The sequence below is a fragment of the Eretmochelys imbricata genome, chromosome 24, assembly GCF_965152235.1.
Source record: "Eretmochelys imbricata isolate rEreImb1 chromosome 24, rEreImb1.hap1, whole genome shotgun sequence".
NCBI classification, from domain to species: Eukaryota; Metazoa; Chordata; order Testudines; family Cheloniidae; genus Eretmochelys; species Eretmochelys imbricata.
Window position 1 is genome coordinate 8,083,450 of NC_135595.1, and position 18,519 is coordinate 8,101,968.

Genomic DNA, 18,519 nt, shown 5'->3' on the forward strand with positions numbered 1-18,519 from the left:
CGGACATCTGAAAGCTCATCCTGTCTCTGTCCATTTGAGGGGCTGCATGGGAATCTTGCAATGCTAATAGATAAGTGCTATTAATAGCAGGGTTAAATCAGCAGCTGGTTCCTCCCAAGCTGCCTGTAGGAACAGCTGCCAGTAGCCACACTAGTATTTCAACCGTGTAACCTCAGAGGGCTGTAGCAGGTGGCTTTTCTAGGAAGTGGGAGGCCAGTTGTGTTTAAAAGTAGGGCAGTAGAAAGCATATGAAGTTCTGAACCCACATTCTGGGCTTGGTTCCCCCAAGTGTTCAAGCTCTTAACTAAAGGCCAGACTTTCAAAAATTCCCCACACCTCCCAGGTTTCCAGGACACCTCAAAACCCAGCATGCTGAGTGCTTTTGAAAATCTGGCTGCTTATTTTGATGCCTTAAAAATGGGAGCTGATCCCTGCTATTGTAGTGACCATGTTACCACCACAAGGACGCTCCTGTGAAAACCACACCAGCTCAAGTCTTGCAAGCCTAGCACAGCTGATAGAAAAGCTGTGCATTTCATACTGATCCAAACCCCTCAGATGGGCAGGGTGGGAAAAGGGTGACACTCCCCACAGAAAACACCATGCCTGTTTTTACAGAAGTTTTAGTTTTATTTAACTTTTAATAAATTTTAACTTTTAAAAAAACAACATTTTGGTCTGAAGTTAGGTTAATGGTCCTTTTCTCCAACCCCTCTGTCTAGCCTGGAAAGTTTTAATGCCTTCAGCATTTCAGCCCCCACCAAATCTGGGTTTACAGGGAAGGCTCTCTGCGCTCCAGTTCCTCTTTGTACTTAGTCCTCGCTTTAAAACAAATAAATAGGAAAAAAATTCAGTTGTAAATTCATGTGTTGATTTACAGCCTGGGCAGAGGGGGGAGCAGCGCATTAGAAGGGAAGTGGAATAGATCGTTCTTACGGGTGATCAGGACCAATTCTCATAGAGCAACACAACGGGATGTATTAAATCCCACCGAAATAGGTACGAGGGAGCATGTCTAAACCACACAGCTTCCTTCCAGCAAGTATTCCATAGTGTCTATTAAATCAGCCATTAATACCCAGACCTTCATCTACTTAATCTAGCCTCCCCCGTGGTAGAACAAATGTCACCTGATCCCACAAGTCTGTTACTGTGGTGGTGAGCTGTAAACAGAGCACAAATTCATTCTGGCTGCTCTTCCTGCCTGCTCCCCCGAGCAAGTCAGTGACTTTGCTCCTCCAATTCCTTTGCTTTTCTGGGCGCAATGGGCACATTTCGGTCACGCTGGGGAGCCAGCTGCCAAAGCTTTGACCTCCATTCACTAACTGTGGCAAGTAGCAAAGTCAAAATGGGGACCAGGGTCTTCTTTCAAAACTAGACCCCTTCATCTTAGTCCCTGAACTCCTTCACTCTGCAGCTGAGCGAAAGGCTCCCAGAAGGGCCTGAACTGCACGAATCCACTTAGCTAAGAGGCAGAGCTGAAACTGACAGGACAGTCTCTGGCCTGCCTAGGCTTTGATTTCATGGTTTTGCTATTACCCAAGAAAGCAAAATTCTATGCCCCTTCTGCATGGGAAACACTACAATTTCCTCTGCAGCTGGAAAGGAGTTTGGGGAGAGGGCTTGCAGTCATTTAAAAAAAACCCAACAAAGGGGAATGAGCGAGTCTTTGCAATTGAATCCAAACCCTCAGAGGACATTAAAGAGACAACAGACTTCCGCTTTTTGTGCGTTATTTCCACCAGCAACACAGCTAGGGAATTCCCTTCCAGAAACTTGAGAGGTGAGAAAAAAGCGACTAGAGAGGCAATGAAACCATACCTCACCAATAAAACAGACTGGGAAGGAACTGGCGCCAGCTTTCTCTGTGTGTGTGTGTAAAAAACACAAAAAAAGTGAGAGCAATTTGCCATCTCTCCCTCATGTAGCAATCTGGCTGTGCCTTCCACTATGCCCCTAGAGTTGGAGATGGGGCCAGATAGTCTTGCAGAAGGGAATCCTTGCATCCCAGTTTGGTTTTAAGGCAGCTGGGTGAGGATACAGAGAGAAAGGACACTACTGTATGGCGGTGGCACAAAGTGCTACCATCCCTCCCCCCCCACAAAGTTGGCACATTTCCATCTGCAGCGATAGGAAAGAAAATTGACCTCAAATGATGTATTCTAAGCACACGTGTAGGTTGGTGCTGCCACTCCAGGATCCATGCCTTTAGCCTCCCCCCTAGATGGGTCAGCTATTTCCTTCCACTAGATCAGTTTTGGGAGAAGAGGGGGAGTAACTATTTATAGGGGACAGGAGGGAGACCCTGGCACTACTCTTGGTGGCAGGGTGGAAGCTGAAGTTCTCTTAAAGTTTTGGCCTTCTCAGCTCACGCCCGTGGTGGTGGGGCCGGGTGGCAAGCTGGCAACACGTCCACGTGCGCCTAAAATCAATCGGTTTTCCGGTGGTTGTTGTTCAGGACGGGGTGCCCGTTGGAAAGGGGCCCGTTCTTCGTCACTTCCTCCTCCTCCGTGTTGTCCGTCTCTTCGCGATCACTCCTCTCGTCTTCCACCACCTGGGGGGATCGAAAAGAAAGGGGCTTCATGAATCAAAGTGAAACGGGGCGAGCAGGCTAGAGCAGAGTGGGACTGGGTGTCAGGACTCCTGGGGTCTGTTCCTAGCGCTGCCACTGACTATCTGCGGGATCTGTTTTGCTTCTGTGCCTTAGTTTCCCTGTCTGAGGCCCACTCCATCCACAGCCCTGCCCTTCCTCCATTAGTGCCATCTGCAGAGGTAGCTTTGTGAGCCAGGCACTTGACTGGGAACTGGGCGAAATCCTCCCACACATCTCACACGAGGGCCACCGCACACGCTTTAGATGGTAACAGCCACTGCCTGGGACTGAGTTTGCACTCGCAACCGCGATGTGAAAGGCCCCCCTCTCCGTTTACCCCAGGGCTCACTGACCCCCTACTGCCTTGCCTTCCCTAGAGACGCTCCAGGACTTCGCTGCCGAGCTCTGGCTTCTCCCTGCCTCTGCCCGCTCCATGCTGTTGCCCTAGCGAACTTCTCCCGTTACTAGAGCCGACCTCCCCTAGAGCCACCACCCAGCATGTGGCCCTATCCGGTCTGGATGCCCTGGGATGTGACACAGGCACCTCAAATCACGCTGCTGCTTAAATCCCCAAGGCCCAGATCCTCATACGTATTGAAGTGCCTAATTCCCATAAGAATCAGTGGGAGATAGGCACCTGCATTACTGAAGATCTGGACCAAAGGTTTTTCTCTATCCTCAAAAAGGCAATAGAGGCCCCAGTGCTCACCAACACCCCCGCCCTCACTCACACACACACACACCTCTGCTCCTCTGACAGGAATCTCTGCACTGTTGCACCACAAACAAACCAACAACCCTACAATGTGGACTAGGGTGTTTATCGTGTTATTTGTCCCCATTAACCAAGACAAGAAAAGGCCCCCCAGCCGGTCTTAAAAATTGCTGATCTCTTCCACTTCCCCATCCTCCCCAGAGAGGTGGCTTCCCTTTGCTTCCCTCCTGGCCCCTGGGTTCCAATGTAAGCGAAGGGTGACCTGGAAACAAACAAAAACACCCTCCCTCCCCACCAGAGAGAGTGAACCTGCCTTTCCAGTTATGAACTTGTGGGCCATGCGGATGATGAGATATGCCCAGAAGACATGCAGCGATTGGAGTACCACCATCATGAAGTTGAAGAAGTAATAGCCGAAGAAGGGCGGGTACAGGTCCAGAGGATAGACCACCGTGCAGTGCATGATCCTACAGGAGAGCACAGGAGACCACTGTACTGAAAGTGCGGCGGCTACGCAACCCTCCTGGTTCACGCTGCTCAGAAGCAAAATTGGCAGCATGGCCTAGTGGCTAGAGGGCCACCCTGGCTCTCAGGAGCCCTGGGTTCTATTCCTGGCTCTGCCAGGTACACGAAACGCAACAGCTTGGCCTCGTGGAACATCATCCGACGGCCAGCTTTTCCGCCCCACTGCCTGCGATGCTGTCCCAGGCCTGGCAGCAGCAGCAGCCCGGTGGCCACGGTCAGAGGCTCGCTCACCAGAAGGGCAGGATGACGAGGCGCGTGACGATGAAGACGGCGGCGAACACGATGAAGATGTTGTTGCAGGTGTTCTTCCAGCCGGCGTAGTTAAACATCTTGGCAGACTGGGGGTGAGAGGCCAAAGCCACAGTAAGCTGCAGTGCCTTTGAGGGGTGGGAGGGGGCAGAGCGTGGGCCTTGGGAGACTCAGATGAGTCACTGCGTCTCTCGGGGGCTCTCCCACCCCTCGTCAGTCTCGACTGGGAGCTCCTTGGGGCAGGGGCCAGGTCTCGTTCTGTACATACAACACCTCGCACAACAGGGTCCTGCTCTTAGCTGGAACCTCTACGCTCTAAGGTAGAGCGGCACTGCTAACAGCAGCTGCATGGTTTGGTTTTCAGGCAGGGCTTGCGTCTGGAGAGTAGCCCCCAGCTCCCGACGATGGACGTCTCTTAATGAAACGCAGAGTCATCCATTTCACGTCAGGTGTAGTGCTGAAGCACCCAGAGGTCCCCGTGTGCCAGGTGCTGCCCAGATACAGAGTGAGACACTGTCCCCTGCCCCAAGGCACTCAGAGTCCAAATAGACCAGGGATGAGTCTCTGGACTCCTGGGTTCTGTGCTGGGCTCAGTGGGGCAGCCCCCACACCCCATGGGAGTGAGTCCCACTGGCTCCACGGGGGCGCCAGGGGGTCTGCTCTCACTGGCATGGTGGTTGTATGGTGCATCAGCCATGGGGAAGAGCCGCAGGGACTGGGTGGGGGGTTGCGCGCTGCTCCCCCCACCCGGCTCACCTCCAGCAGGTAGTCGGAAGAGTCGTGCAGGGCCATGATCAGCGTCCCCGCCCGGATGTAATTGGCGAACCAGGAAAAGCTGATCAGGATGATGGTGGCCACGTGATGGATGATCTGCTCTTTGAAGTCCTGCCGGGAAGAGGGGGGAGGGGAAAGGAAGGGATTAAGCCCCGCAACACACAAGAGGAGGGGTCAGACCCCAGCCCAGCCCCTCCTGCCCCAGATACACCAGGCCCTGCCCTGCCAAACCTCCTACCCCTGCCCCATCCCCAAACACACCAGACCCTCCCTGCCCAGCTGTTCACTCCCCCAGCCCTGCCCAGACACCCCCAGCCCTGGACACAGAATCCCATGCAATATCCCAATCCGGGAAGTGGAGAGGGGCTACCTGGGGATCACCAAGCAACTACACCCATGTAGTGGGGGAAGGGCCACATTCCTAGTACCAGGGCTGGTTTGGGGGCCACTGCTCGCCCTATGGAGCTAGTGGAGGCAGCCCCAAGTAGAAGCCCTCTGACCCCAGCAGACCCTTCCCTCCCATGTCCTGGAGGCCTAGAACTGATCAGGGCAGAGGGGATTCTCTCCAGACCCCCACAGGGTCGGTAGGAGCAGCCCACAGCCACCAGATCTCATCCCCATTCAGCAGCAACCCGGGACTGGGGATGCACATGGATCTCCATCCAGCCCCCCGCCTTCCCAGAGACCCCTGCCTCCTGCACAGCCGGGCCCGCAAGAGACAGCCTACCTTGCGCTTCACGTCGGAGGCGATGCTGAAGAGCAGGGACCAGTAGAACGACAGCTCAATCATGTAGTACCAGTACTGCGACGGCAACGTGGTCTGCAAGGCAAAGGGGGACAGAGAGCGAATCGTCACAATGCTCTGCTGAAGCATGCGCGCGCCCTCTGCTGGATGGGATCAGAATGGCACCACTGTGTGTCATAAGCCCAATTCTGCACAGAACTAATGAGGATTCTCTAGTAGCTCAAGCAGCAGGGACCTGAGCTTTGGAAGCAGGAGGATCTGAGCCTTGACATCACCCTGCATTTCCTAGATGGCCACAGGCCACATATTGCACTATCCCAGCAATTCCTTAGAACTCCCTCCAAGGAGATGTTATCCACCAAGTAGTTGCCAGGCAACCATCCTGACTTCGGAGCACATGCACCAATGGACGCGCGTCCCAATGACGCAGGGAGCCCGTGCTGCGTGGGCAGCTATGCTGGAGCCTGAGCTGAGCCAGGACTCTCTCTGTCCAGCGGCGCTAACCCGAACAGCAGGCGCATGCTGGACTCACCTGGATCGGGTACCCTTTCCACACTTCCTTCAAGTCGTAGAACCAGGGCTTCTGTGAGGAAAAGCGGGACGGGGGAGACACGGCAGAGGTTAGCAGGGCAGCTTGGCCAGGATGGGGTGAGAGACCGGGAAGGGGTCAAAACGGCAGATCTTACTTACGTCCACTATGACGGCCATGCCAGCAATGAAAGCAATAAGGTAAAAGGTGAATCGCCAACTGGAAAAAGGAAGCAGATGGTTCTCAACAGAGGAGCCCGGGGCGGGGTGAAGGGGAGAGAGAACACATCATGGGCAGGGCCGGTAGGGAGCCCCAGACGCTGGGAGCTCCAAAGCGAGCCGGCCCAGGGGACACAGGGTTGAAGCGTCCGTCTGGGTCACGGGGGACCCTTTCCGTGCCTCTCTCGCGATCTAGCAGGGACGGAGCCTTGTCCTATGCCCTGGGAGAAAACTGGAGAGGGGGAGGAGCTAGCCTTGCAGCTGCTGGGTTTTAAGAGTCCCCTCAATCCTGTCACCCTCTTGCCTTGAAGCTGGAGCTGGAGCCGTGCTCAGAGCCGAGCTGGGCTCAGAAGCAGCGCTCACCAGCCTGGGCTGGGGAGGGAACAGCCTCTTCCACTCCCACGCACTCCCTCCCCCTCCCCCAACCTGCCTGCTCAGTTCTGATGGCAGCGCACGGGGGTGACAGGGCACTATGGACCTAAGGGGATCACCCCAAATAGACTCCCGGGGCCCCCCACGCTGCCATTCCAGCACTCACAGCCCACAGATGCTCCCTTCACTACCACTGGAGAACCACCCACCTGCCAACCCCTGCCGGGTCTCATTACAGCGAGAGCCCCGGGTCCGCCCCACGGTGCCCAGCTCAGCAGAGAGCACAAGGGGGTCCCGAGTTCGGAGAGAGATGGGCTGCAGGGGGTGCTGCAGACACCAGGGTGCGACAGGGTCGCTGTTGCACAGCTGGGCGAGCGGCACCAGGCTCTTACCTGGCCTCCCGGAACTTCTTGAGCAAGCTGGGCCTGTCCTGGTTGCGTCTGCGTCGGAACCAGCGCTCCACCTGCCGGACCATGCAGCCGCTCTTCTTGGAGAGCATCTCGACGTCGCCCTGGGAGGGGAGAGACCCGGGGCAGTTACCGGATGCCAGGGTGACCCAGGGGCTGGCTGGGCCCCAAGACCAGGCCACAGGGTGGTCAGTGGGAGACAGGAGCCACTCATGCCAGGGGAAGCAGAGGGTGTCTGCCTGACAATCAGGGCTGTGGAATGGCAGCTTGCGTGGAGCTACCCAGGCTTGCTTTGGTCTCATGAGCTCAGGTACTGACCATAGCGAAGACGCCGGGTGGGGGCATCTAGCCCAGGAGCAATTCTGGGGGCCCAGACTGGCCCTGAGCTGGTGCTGCTGCAGCTTCGCTGCTCCTGAGCTCGCTAAAGCGGGTCCGTCTACACCCACTGCAGCCACAGCCCGCTGTTACTGCGCAGCCAGGCCCAGGGAGCCGAAAACGGGTTTGTTTTGAGCCTTCAGAGCCAGTGGCCACAAGGGCTGGGGGGCGCAGGTGCCCGAGAGAGTGAGAAGCTGAAAGCGACAAGTGCAGGGTACTAGCTCCTCTGCAATCCTGACCCACAGGCTGTCAGCCTCGCACACCCCGCTCTGCTGGGGCCCCTCAATCCCAACCCACCCTGGCTAGCCCAGCTCTGGGTTTACCCCACACAGAGCTCTGCCCAGGCCCCTCATTCCTGACCCACATCCCCATGCTATCCCAACTCCTGACACCCCCAGCTCTGCCGGTGCCCCTCACTCCTACCCAGCAGCCCCCTGCTATCCCAGCCTTAGGCTCCTCAATCCCAACCTGCATCCCCCCCTGCTAATCCAGCCCGGGGCTCCCCCTCTGCCCCAGCAGCTGTGCCAATGCCCCTCAATCCTGCCTTGTACCTCCTCCCTGTTATGCCAGCTCTGGGAACCCCCCAGGGCACAGGCTGCCATTCTGGACAGCTACCTACTGGGGATGAGGCAGAGTGCCTGTAATGATCAGGAATGGACCCCCACCCCACCGGGGGGAAAGACCAGTGCTTTAGCCCCTGCATCGCTAAAGCCGCATGCAAAAGCGCCCCCGAGCGCTAAATGCAGCCACTTCGCTCCTCAACTTGCCTCCCCGTTTCTTCCAACACACAGAGCCAGATTCATTTAATACCATCACATTAATGCCCCAGCCGCCTGGCTAGCCCCGTACAGATCAGCTCCCAGAGACCCCAGGTGGGAGAGGGCAGCCCGGGCACCTGACCCACAGCACCCGGGTGCAATACCAGCACCATGCCTGTCACAGGCAATACACGTCGTGTCGTCCCGTCCCCCCGCCGGTGGCACGCACTGTACCTGTTTGGGGTGTTTTGTGGATGAAGCGTAGAACTTTTCTAGCACGGGATTCGGGGTGGCTTTTAATCGGATCTTCTCCTTGACATTCAAAAGCCCGGCTAGTGGGGTAGCCACATATCTGGGGGTGGGGCGAAGCGGGGGAGAGGAATGGGGAACACAGGCAGAAAACACATGGTTAGAATAATGCTTTAGAACATGGAGGCCCTTCCCTTTGTGGCCATCTGGCGTTGTTATAAGATGGGGCCACAGTCTAGAAAAGGGAGAGCACCAAGGCTTTCACACAGCTTTTCACCATCTGTGCAAGGCGGAGGAGGACACGGCTCTCCAGAGTACAGCACTTTGAGATCTATGGATGGGAAGTGCCACGGAAGAGTTAGGAGGAGGAGTTATTCGTGTGTGCAGCACCTGGCACCATGCGGCTATTAGGTGCTACCATAATACGCCTAATTATTAGGTAATAACTCTTCAGGGCAGGAACCGTGTGTCACCCTCCATTTGTGCAGCTTCTGGCAAAGACACACCCATTACTGCTTGCCCTGTAGGCCCTACCATAACACAGATCCATATGGACAATCAGTTCCCTCCTGCAACCTGACAGCCCTCAGATCAGAACTCCAAAGCTGCCTGTAAAGTCACTGACAAGAATTCTGCTGGGCAGTGGCCATTAGGTGGCAGTCAAACCCACATGACAGAGCAAACCTACCTGAGCCAAAGGGATGCAGATGGCTCGGGAGGAATCTTTAACATCCTTCCCATTTTACAGATGGGGAAACTGAGGGACGGAGAAGGGACTGGACTCACTCCCGTCATACAGTTGGTGAGAACAAAATCCAGGAGTCCTGTCTCCCAATCTCTAAGCCCACTCCTGTCCCAGAGCTGGGGACAGAACCCAGGAGTCCTGACTCCTAGCAGTTGGAGCAAAGAGTTAAAGTCAACAATGTGTGTGTTTTGATCAGAAGACCTGCCATAATGGAGGTGACTGACAGGCGCAGGGGAAGTAAAGGATTAAAAATCAGAGTGGGGGCTCTGAACTGATGGCTGGGGAGACAGAGTGAAAGAAAAATTAATTGAGGGAAGAGAAGAAGAAACACTCAGAGGGAGAGAAGTGAATGATATGAAAGCAAAGAGACAGACTGAGCATGTCTTTAACTGAGGGGAGAGGAAAAAAGAACGGGCGACAGGAAAGATAGAAAGAAAGAGAAAGTCGAAGGCTGGGAAAGTGAATCTTCCCTTTGCTACACAGAAAAGAAACATCTCTAGCCCCCTTCTTCCCAGTCCAAGGCCCCTGCTTTCATCCCACACAGGTTTTGTATTTACTGACAACATGTGGGGAGACATCCCCACAGAAACCCAGCCCCCTCCTCCCCCAGCTTCACACTACTCCTCCCACCCAGCTGCGATCACAGCAAGATGCTCACAGGCATAGAGCACCCAGGGCGCACACACACAACACAGGCGGGCAGCTCCCGATAGAGCTCCACCCACCCACGTGCCTGTGCCGATCCCCCAACAAAGCCAGCTCTGTTCTCAGGTCTCCGTTTGTCACCATGACAGTGGTTTATACAACAAATTGCTCTTTAATTCCTCGGCCCAGCTGTTCCTGCCTCAGCCCCCAGCATTGCTGAGACAGCTGGGATCGGGGGCTGGACTGCACAATGCAAGCATTTGTGCAGTGCGGCCTGGGATGGGTGCATATAAATATACTCCACATGCTCCGTATTCCTAGAAGCTAGGAGGTTAGAGACCATCTACCAAGCTTTATCTCATTCCCACAGAGGTCAGTGCAGGTCGCAGCCTGCAGTCCATTGTCTGCTGCTTCATGCAGTCTGGGTTTAGGACTTTTTACTATTTTGGAGGGAGGGACAGCGTGTGTACAATGCTGTCTACACTGTGTACCTTAGCTGTGCCGCTACGGCCGTACCGTTGTAAGGTACGCAGTGCAAAATAAAACCACACCCAACGAGGGGCAGTAGCTTTGTTGGCGGGAGAGCATCTCCCACCAACAAAATGCTACCCACACCAGCACTTTCCATTGGTAAAACTTTTGTCAGTCAAGGAGTTTTTTTCACACTCCTGACTGACAAAATTTTGACGGAAGCGTAGTGTAGACACAGCCCAAGTAAAATAAGGAGATTCTCCCCCATTCATTTGTCCCGTCCCACCCAATCAGGATCTGATCCAGTGTCCATACCGTCCAGAAGGCGCCCATGGCCCACACACTGGACTGGGGGATTCAGGACTCCTGGGTTTTGTTCACAGCTCTGGATAGGGAGTGGGGTCTAGTGGGTTAGAGCAGAGGGCTGGAAGTCAGGACTCCTGGGTTCTACTGCCAGCTCTGAGAGGGGAGTGGGGTCTAGTGGACAGAGCAGAGTCAAGACCCCTGGGATCTATCCCCAGCTCTGGGAAGGAGTGGGGTCTGTGGTTAGAGCAAGGGGGTCAGGATTCCTGGCTCTGGGAAGGCAGTGGGATGTGGGGATTTGAACTGGGGCCGGCCATATTTTCTAGACCACTCAGGCACCTTAACAAGGTCTGGGTTTGCAGAAGCACCTAATGTGCACCCAGTGTTATGAAAATCTGCCCTCAACTGCCTGGCATTAAAGACAAAACTTCCTCTAGGGACTGGATATTCCCTCACTGTCCGCCAGGGGGAGCTCTTTGCAGCTGGCTCCAGCCAGGCTGCAGGAACGGAGGCCGACCTGGCCTCCCCAAAGGGTACTCACATTTCGAAGAGGTGCCTGACGATGAGGAAAAGGAAGGCTAAGGGGATGGTGATGTAGAGGTCCGAAGCCTTGGCATAGACCCGCCCATCCTGGTCTTCCAGGTCCGACCATGTCAGGTTCACTGGCAACCAGAGCCGGTCCCACCAAAAGTAATTGTATAACGTCTGGAACATCCTGCAGGGGGAGAGAGACAAATGGAGTGGCTCATTCATGCCCCAGAGTTCCCTGAGTCTCCTACTCATGCCCCTGGGCAACACAGACCAAGGCCCCCGCCTCCACCCTTGGATTCCCACCTCCCAAGCTACAATAAGCAGCATGGACACACATGACTTATCACGGCCGCTCCAACCCTCGCAGCCCTGGGATCCCACCACTCAAAGCACAGGCCCCTGCCTGTCCCAGAGCAGGAGAAGAATCACCGTAAGCCCTACAGTGCTAAGGACACACAGGAAAGTGGTGAGAACGTAGCTGGCGCGGGGGGGCTGGACGGGGGTGTGTGCGCAGAATGCTGCAGCTGTTTGAACACCACACGGCAGTTTAGCAAGGAGAGAACCTTGTATGTGACTGAAATCACAGGGGAAATCCAGGAATGCCAAGTGTGGAGGGTTGAAAAGTGCTATGGGGTCTACAGTGGCTGCAAAGGGTCAGGGTTGGGACAGATGTACAGCTGGTCACATGCCACGTTCAAGTCCAGACACTCTCTTAAGTACAGATGTGTACGTCCTTTGGGGCCGGGACTGGCTTTTGGTTCTGTCTGTACAGCACCTAGTGCCAGGGGGTCCCGAATGGCGACCCTAGGTGCTACTGCAGTAAAAATAAACGGCGTCAGTAGGAGGCGCCAGCAGCACAAATGCACCCAGCTCTGCATCTAGCCTTCGCTCACCTCCATGCAAAGTTCCAGCGTCTAGTCCCCCTGCCCAGCTCATCCCAGCCACGCGTGAGAGACCCAGTTACATTCTGCCTGGGGCTCAGAATAGAGGAGGCTGAGCGGGTGACAGGGGCTTTCCTCAGGATGACTGCAGCACCTGGCTGTGACACACAGGCTCCTTGGCAAAGGGTCCCTGGCTCTTTGCGAACAACTCTCACCTCAGACCTGACAAACGCACTACACCAAACATGTCTTACAGGATATTTATCCACCAAGAGTAAGCTGTAAGGTGGGGTGAGCAAACTTTTTGGCCTGAGGGCCACATCTGGGAATAGAAATTGCATGGCGGGCCATGAATGCTCACACAATTGGGGTTGGGGTGCGGTAGGGGGGGAGGTCTCTGGTGGGGGCCAGAAATGAGGAGTTCAGGGTGCGGGAGGGGGCTCCGGGCTGGGATTGAGGGGTTCGGAGAGCAGGAGGGGGATCAGGGGATTTAGAGGCTCAGGGACACAGGCTAGAGGCAGCGCTTACCTCAAGCGGCTCCCAGAAGCAGCAGCAAGAAGTCCCTTCTCTGGCTCCTATGTGGAGGTGTGGCCAGGTGGCTCTGCATGCTGCCCCCGTCCGCAGGCACTGCCCCTGCAGCTCCCATTGGTTGCGGTTCCCATTGGCTGCAGGGGGCGGCGCTTGGCTCCCATTGGCTGCAGTTCCCAGCCAATGGGAGCTGCAGGGGCCAGCGCTTGGGGCAGGGGCAGCATGCAGAGTGGAACCCCTTGGCTGCCCTTACACATAGGAGGCAGAGCGGGGCCATGCCGCTGCTTCCGGGAGCTGCGTGGAACAGCCCCCGACCCTGCTCCCCGGCTGGAGCACGGCAAGCACCAGACCCTGCTCCCCAGCAAGGACTCGAGGGCCGGATTAAAATGGCTGGTGGGCCAGATCCAGCCCGCGGGCCGTAGTTTGCCCACCCTTGCTGTAAGGTGTCTAAAGAAAGCTCATAACTTGTCAAGATTCACAACTGTATGGGTACTAGCAAGGACTAATGTATTTCTACTGACAGTATGCTTTATGGACTTGCAGTAAAAAAAAAAAAAATAGTCACCAGGATATAGGTCTCGGTGACAGCCCACGCAGGCAGGAGGGAGTTGTCATGCCTCCTCTATTTAGCGGGTGATGCAATGCAAGGCTCCTTTGTTTAGCCTTGCGCCATACAAACAATCAAAACCTCTTAAAGGTGAAAAAGGAGGATTGCAGCAAGACCCGGGCTCGCCCTGGCTGTGAACAGGAACAAAACGCTGTTTCAGTCTTAACAGAGGACGGAAGGGCTCTTTGGATCCAGTCAAGGAGGAAACCCCTTTAGGAGCAGGGGTGTTTTCACCAACGTTTGGATCCTGGTTCTTCTGCAACAGGCTGAACGTTGGGGAGAACCCGACTTTATTAGCTAGGAAAGGGAACTATTGATAAGTGCTGACCCAGCTTTGCGTTTTGTTTTGTATCGCAACCTTTTCTCTCCACTGCTTGCTCTTGTTTCTAGTTAAATCTCTATTCTCTCTCCAATAAACCGCTTTGGTTTTATTAAAAGTGCTCACAAGTGCAGAGTGGTTTACGGTAAACTAGGGCACACTGCTCCTGCGGGGACAGAGGAGCTGGGATTTCTGTGAGCATCAGGGGCCCAGGGGAACAATTCAAAAGGGCCTCTTGGACTGGGGCGCATCTCTTGCTAACCAGCAAGGCAAAGACAGGGCTGGCATAACCTGGAAGAGAGTGCCTGGGCGGCAGAGAGGCTGGTGGCGTATGACCAGCCAGGCATGGCCAAGACTCAAGCTGGAGGCAGTGGGTGGTAAGATGGCTCTCAGTGCTGACTGTCAGGCTGGCTCTCTGCCGCCCTCCCACCCCAGCATGTGCAGAAGACCACCCTCCAGATCAGCCATGGGGCTGGCTCCCAGAGACAGGGGTACTGCCCTGCCACTCTGACAGCAACTCAGTGCAAGCGGAGCGGATGTCTCCTGATTGCCGTTTGCCTCCATGTCACAGATTCCAGTCCAACCCACTCCCTGGCAGTGAAGCCAGAGAGAGGAGGCTGCCCAGTGTCTGGGTCGAGGCCCATCTCAGTGTGAGCAGCTTGTACGAAACATTGCTGAAACCCACTAAACAATTCCCCTCCCCCATGTGGCTGCATAATATGCAGTTCAGTCTGGGACTATGCTTCACCCCAGAGATTGTTGCCCTCCATCAGTGCTGGAGAAACACAAGATCCACCTTCCCCCTTCTTGCATCGGCAGGGCACCTGGGTTCTATTGCCAGCTCCGCCACTGCCCTCAGACAAGTCATTGCCCTGTATGCCTCTGCTTTCCCTCCCAGCCTTTGCCTTGGCTATTCGGACTGTGAGCTCATCAGAGCAAGGACAGTCTCTCACTCTGCGCCCATGCAGGGTCGTGATCTCTGTGGCTGTTGCAATACTCTACAGCTTAACAGGGAGCATGGAGCACTAAAAAGCTTAATGGTGACCAGATACTCAGCACAATATTCACAACAAGGGGGAGGGAACGCAAGCCAAAACAGGGACAGAACAGGTTAAAGAATATTTAGCTAAGTTAGTCAAGTATTCAAGTCAGCAGGGCCTGATGAAATTCACCCTAAGGTACTTAAGAAGCTAGCTGAAGCAATCTCAGAACTGTTAGCAATTATCTTCCAAAACTCATGGAGGAGAGGTGAGGTCCAAGAGGACCGGAGAAGGGCAAACACAGTACCGGTCTTAAAAAGGGGAACAAAGAGGACCCAGGGAAATATAGACGAGTCAGCCTGACTTCAATACCTGGAAAGATACTGGAACAAATTATTGAACAATCAATTTGTAAGCACCTGGAAGGTAACAGGGTGATAAGCAATGGCCAAGAACAAATCATGCCAAACAAACCTAATTTTCATCTTTGACAGGATAACTGGCCTAGTGGATGGCGTGAAACAGTAAATGTGGTATATCTTGATTTTAGTAAAGCTTCTGACACCTTCCCACATGGCATCCTCAATTGCACACTACAGAAATGTGGTCTAGCGAAAGGTGGGTGCACAGCTGGTTGAAAGACCATACTCAGATATAGTTATCAATGGTTCGGGATCAAACCGGGGGGGCGGGGGACATGACATGACACACACGACAGACAGATTTAGTGAGGTTATGCAGGGGTCAGTCCTGGGCTGGTACTATTCAATATTTTCATTAATGACCAGGATAATGGAGCTCCAGAGGACACCAAGCTGGGAGGAGTTGCTGGCCCTTTGGAGGACAGGATTAGAATTCAAAATGACCTTGACAAATTGGCCTGAAATCAACAAGATGAAATTCAATAAAGAGAAGTGCAAAGTACTTCACTTAAGAAGGGGTGGAGGGGGAAATCAATTGCAAAACTACGAAGAGGGGATTAAGTGGCTGGGTAGTAGCACTGCTGACAAGGATCTGGGGGTTATAGTGGATCACAAATTGAGTAAGAGCCAACAATGTGATGCAGTTGCGAAAAAGGCTAGTATCATTCTGAGGCATGTTAACAGGAGTGGCGTTTGTAAGACAAGCGAGGTAATTGTCCGGCTACATTCAGCACTGGTAATGCCTGCATCCAGTTCTGGGTGCCACACTTTAGGAAAGATGTGGACAAACTGGAGAGAAGCCAGAGAGAGAGCAACAAAAATGATAAAAGGTTTAAAAAACATGACCTAAGAGGAAAGGTAAAAACCTGAGCATGTTTAGTCTTGAGAAAAGGAGACGGGGGACCTGATAACAGTCTTCAAATATGTTAAGGGCTGTTACAAAGGAAGGTGATCAAATGTTTTCATAGAATATGAGGGTTGGAAGGGACCTGAGGAGGTCCTCTAGTCCAACCCCCTGCTCAAAGCAGGAGCTATCCCCAATTTTTGCCTCAGATCCCTAAATAGCCCCCTCAAGGATTGAACTCACAACCCTGGGTTTAGCAGGCCAATGCTCAAACCACTGAGCTATCCCTCCCCCACTGGGCATAGGACAAGTAGTAATAGGTTGATTTCTGCCTCTATGCCTCAGTTTCCCAGCCTGTGGTAAAGGACTAACACTTGCCACATGGGAAATACAGAAGGGGCTATATTCAAAGTCCTTTAAGCCCCTTAGAGGAACAGGACACTAGGGTGTAGCTTAACAGCTGCCCCTCCCCTCTCCAGAGGTGGCTGCATATTGGTGCTGGATGGCAGCATGCAAGGACAAGAAAATCTCCCACCCCATCTCCTGCTCCTGGCCTTGGACAGCCCCGGCCCTTCTCCCAGGTCAGCTCTCTAGTCCAGACAGACACTGGGGAGCAAAGGACCTGCCCAGCGCAGAAAGTGGGTAACCAAAAAGGCCAATATTCACCTGGCTTTGCCTGGAGCCAACTCACCAGAAACTGACTTTGCTAAGTGGCACCCTGCCCGGGCCGCTGGACAGACTGGCACGGCCACCCCACCAACACGCAGTCCCTCCTGTTGGGGGCAGACTCAAGCAAGGTGGACCCTCCCTGCAACACGCTGCCTCACCTACCAGAATGCCCCCCCATAAAAGGCTTGACTGAGGTGTGGGTGAGACAGAACCGAGGCAAAAGGACAGAGTGGGGCCACGGCTGCAGGGTGCACCTGTTCAATAGGAACCAGTCACCGCTCGGCAGCCTGGTGTGGAGCTTAGCTCAGTGGGGGAGGGAGCAGAGCGCATGGGGCATTGAAGCACTAGTGAACCATTTCCCGAGCACTTACCCTTCCCTGCAGCACACATGAGAGAAGGAATCCAGCCACGAATGCACTGCTGTGAACCACGGTGAGCATGGGCAGTGTCCACAGAGTATTAAGCATTACCATTGTGGGCAGATTTGTTCTGAACCAAACAGCCTCTTCACGCACACGAGGGTGGATTTTATCAGCACTAAACTCCAGGATAAATCTGGAATCACGCCACCAGCCTCAGCATGGCAGCTCCCCGCACTGCCAAGAGCAGGGGCTGGCCCTGTGCCTCAATCAAAGCTGGTTGAAAAATATCAACCCTGGAGGTGACCGAGATCGAAACTCTAGAGCTTTCTCCCCCCCAGCACCACTGACAGCCCAGACACCAACAGCTGGGCTGGCCAGTTTCACTTCCTGGTTCTTTCCCCTCCTCTGTCTGCATCTCCCTGCCCTACCCCTAACCTGCCCATCACACTCCCCCTCTGCTCCCTTTCCATCCCCTCATCCACCCATCTCCCTCCATTCCCTTTTAACCCCGAACACAGACCTGAGCCCCTGTATTCTGCCCTGCCCTGTCATTTCCTCCTTATCCCATACCATCCCCCTACTCCCTGGACACCCAGCCACTGGCCTCTCCCATTAGACCCTCAATCCTGTCTCCCCCCACTGGCACACACCCATCTGAACAATACCACCAAAAAAAAAAAAAAAAAAAAGGGAAAACCCCAACCAAACGGATGATCCAGGTGCGGAGTAACCAGCCCCCCTCCACTACCCCACTGATGATTAGTTAGAGTTGTTGCCCCATCAAGTGGCGTGTCTCATCATTAAAGGAAACCTGGGTGCAGATCCACATTAAAACTTGCTCAATAGCACAACAACTGCAGATCCAACACACAGCCCCCTGCACAACCACCACCAAACACACCGTCAACCACGCCACCCTAGTGACACCACCCCAATGCGCAATGGCAGCTAATAGCCCAACCCAGAGCAGGTGGCGACAGGTATTACGTGTATTATAGTAGCACTTTGGGACGCGAACTGAGATCAGGGCCCCGTTGTGCTGGGCACGGCACAGACAGAGCGAGAGATGGTCCTTCACCCAAAGGAGCTTGCAGTCTAAAGAGACTGAGCAGGTGGAACCTAATTAGGAAACGGAGGGGAACCTGAGGCGGAAGAGGGGCTGTCACTTGCTAAAGTCATCAACAGGTCAGTGGCAGAGCTGTGAATAGAACCCAGGCATCCAGAGTCCCACCCCAGAGAAGCAGTGTGGGATGCATGATCTTTCACAGGAGTCAGATCCCGCTCCCATTCCCTCCCACAGACCCTTCTACCCCATCCTGTGCAACAGAGTTCAGAGTTCACTGCTGGGGGCCAGGAGCTGCCAGGTGTCTGGAAAGTGCCCATAAACCCTGCCCCACCCCTCCTCTCCCCACTCCCACAGCACTAGCTATGTTCTTCACCGCAGGCTCTCTCTGGGGCAGCCCGTGAGCTCTCTCGGTGTGACGCGACAAGCCCAGGGCACTAGAATAGCCTCAGGAGCAGCAGCGTTGCAATCTGTTGATGCAAACGTCCCAAAGGAGACAGCATTCCGGGCACGGCCATGGCCCCACACCAAGTTCCCAGCCCTCGGAAACCAATGACACAGCCCCTAGCATCGGGTTCTACGGAGGGCTGGGATGCCCACACACCACATCCCTGCAGGCACAGAACTCAGAGTCCCCCCA

At 54.5% G+C, this 18,519-nt stretch overlaps 1 protein-coding gene across 2 annotated transcripts in view; it reads right to left on the reverse strand.

Annotated features, from left to right (window-relative positions):
• Window positions 1–609: 609 nt before the first annotated feature.
• The window catches only part of CERS2 (ceramide synthase 2), a 47,508-nt gene continuing 29,598 nt past the window's right edge, over window positions 610–18,519 (reverse strand). For both annotated transcript variants that reach the window (XM_077841549.1, XM_077841547.1), the window contains exons 2-11: window positions 11,215–11,388; window positions 8,495–8,612; window positions 7,113–7,231; window positions 6,292–6,349; window positions 6,134–6,184; window positions 5,584–5,676; window positions 4,839–4,967; window positions 4,065–4,171; window positions 3,622–3,775; window positions 610–2,554 (exon numbers count right to left, since the gene is read on the reverse strand). In XM_077841549.1, the coding sequence (XP_077697675.1) occupies window positions 2,429–2,554; window positions 3,622–3,775; window positions 4,065–4,171; window positions 4,839–4,967; window positions 5,584–5,676; window positions 6,134–6,184; window positions 6,292–6,349; window positions 7,113–7,231; window positions 8,495–8,612; window positions 11,215–11,387 (1,128 nt within the window). In that variant the 5' untranslated portion in view covers window position 11,388 and the 3' untranslated portion in view covers window positions 610–2,428. The remainder of the gene's footprint in view (window positions 2,555–3,621; window positions 3,776–4,064; window positions 4,172–4,838; window positions 4,968–5,583; window positions 5,677–6,133; window positions 6,185–6,291; window positions 6,350–7,112; window positions 7,232–8,494; window positions 8,613–11,214; window positions 11,389–18,519) is intronic.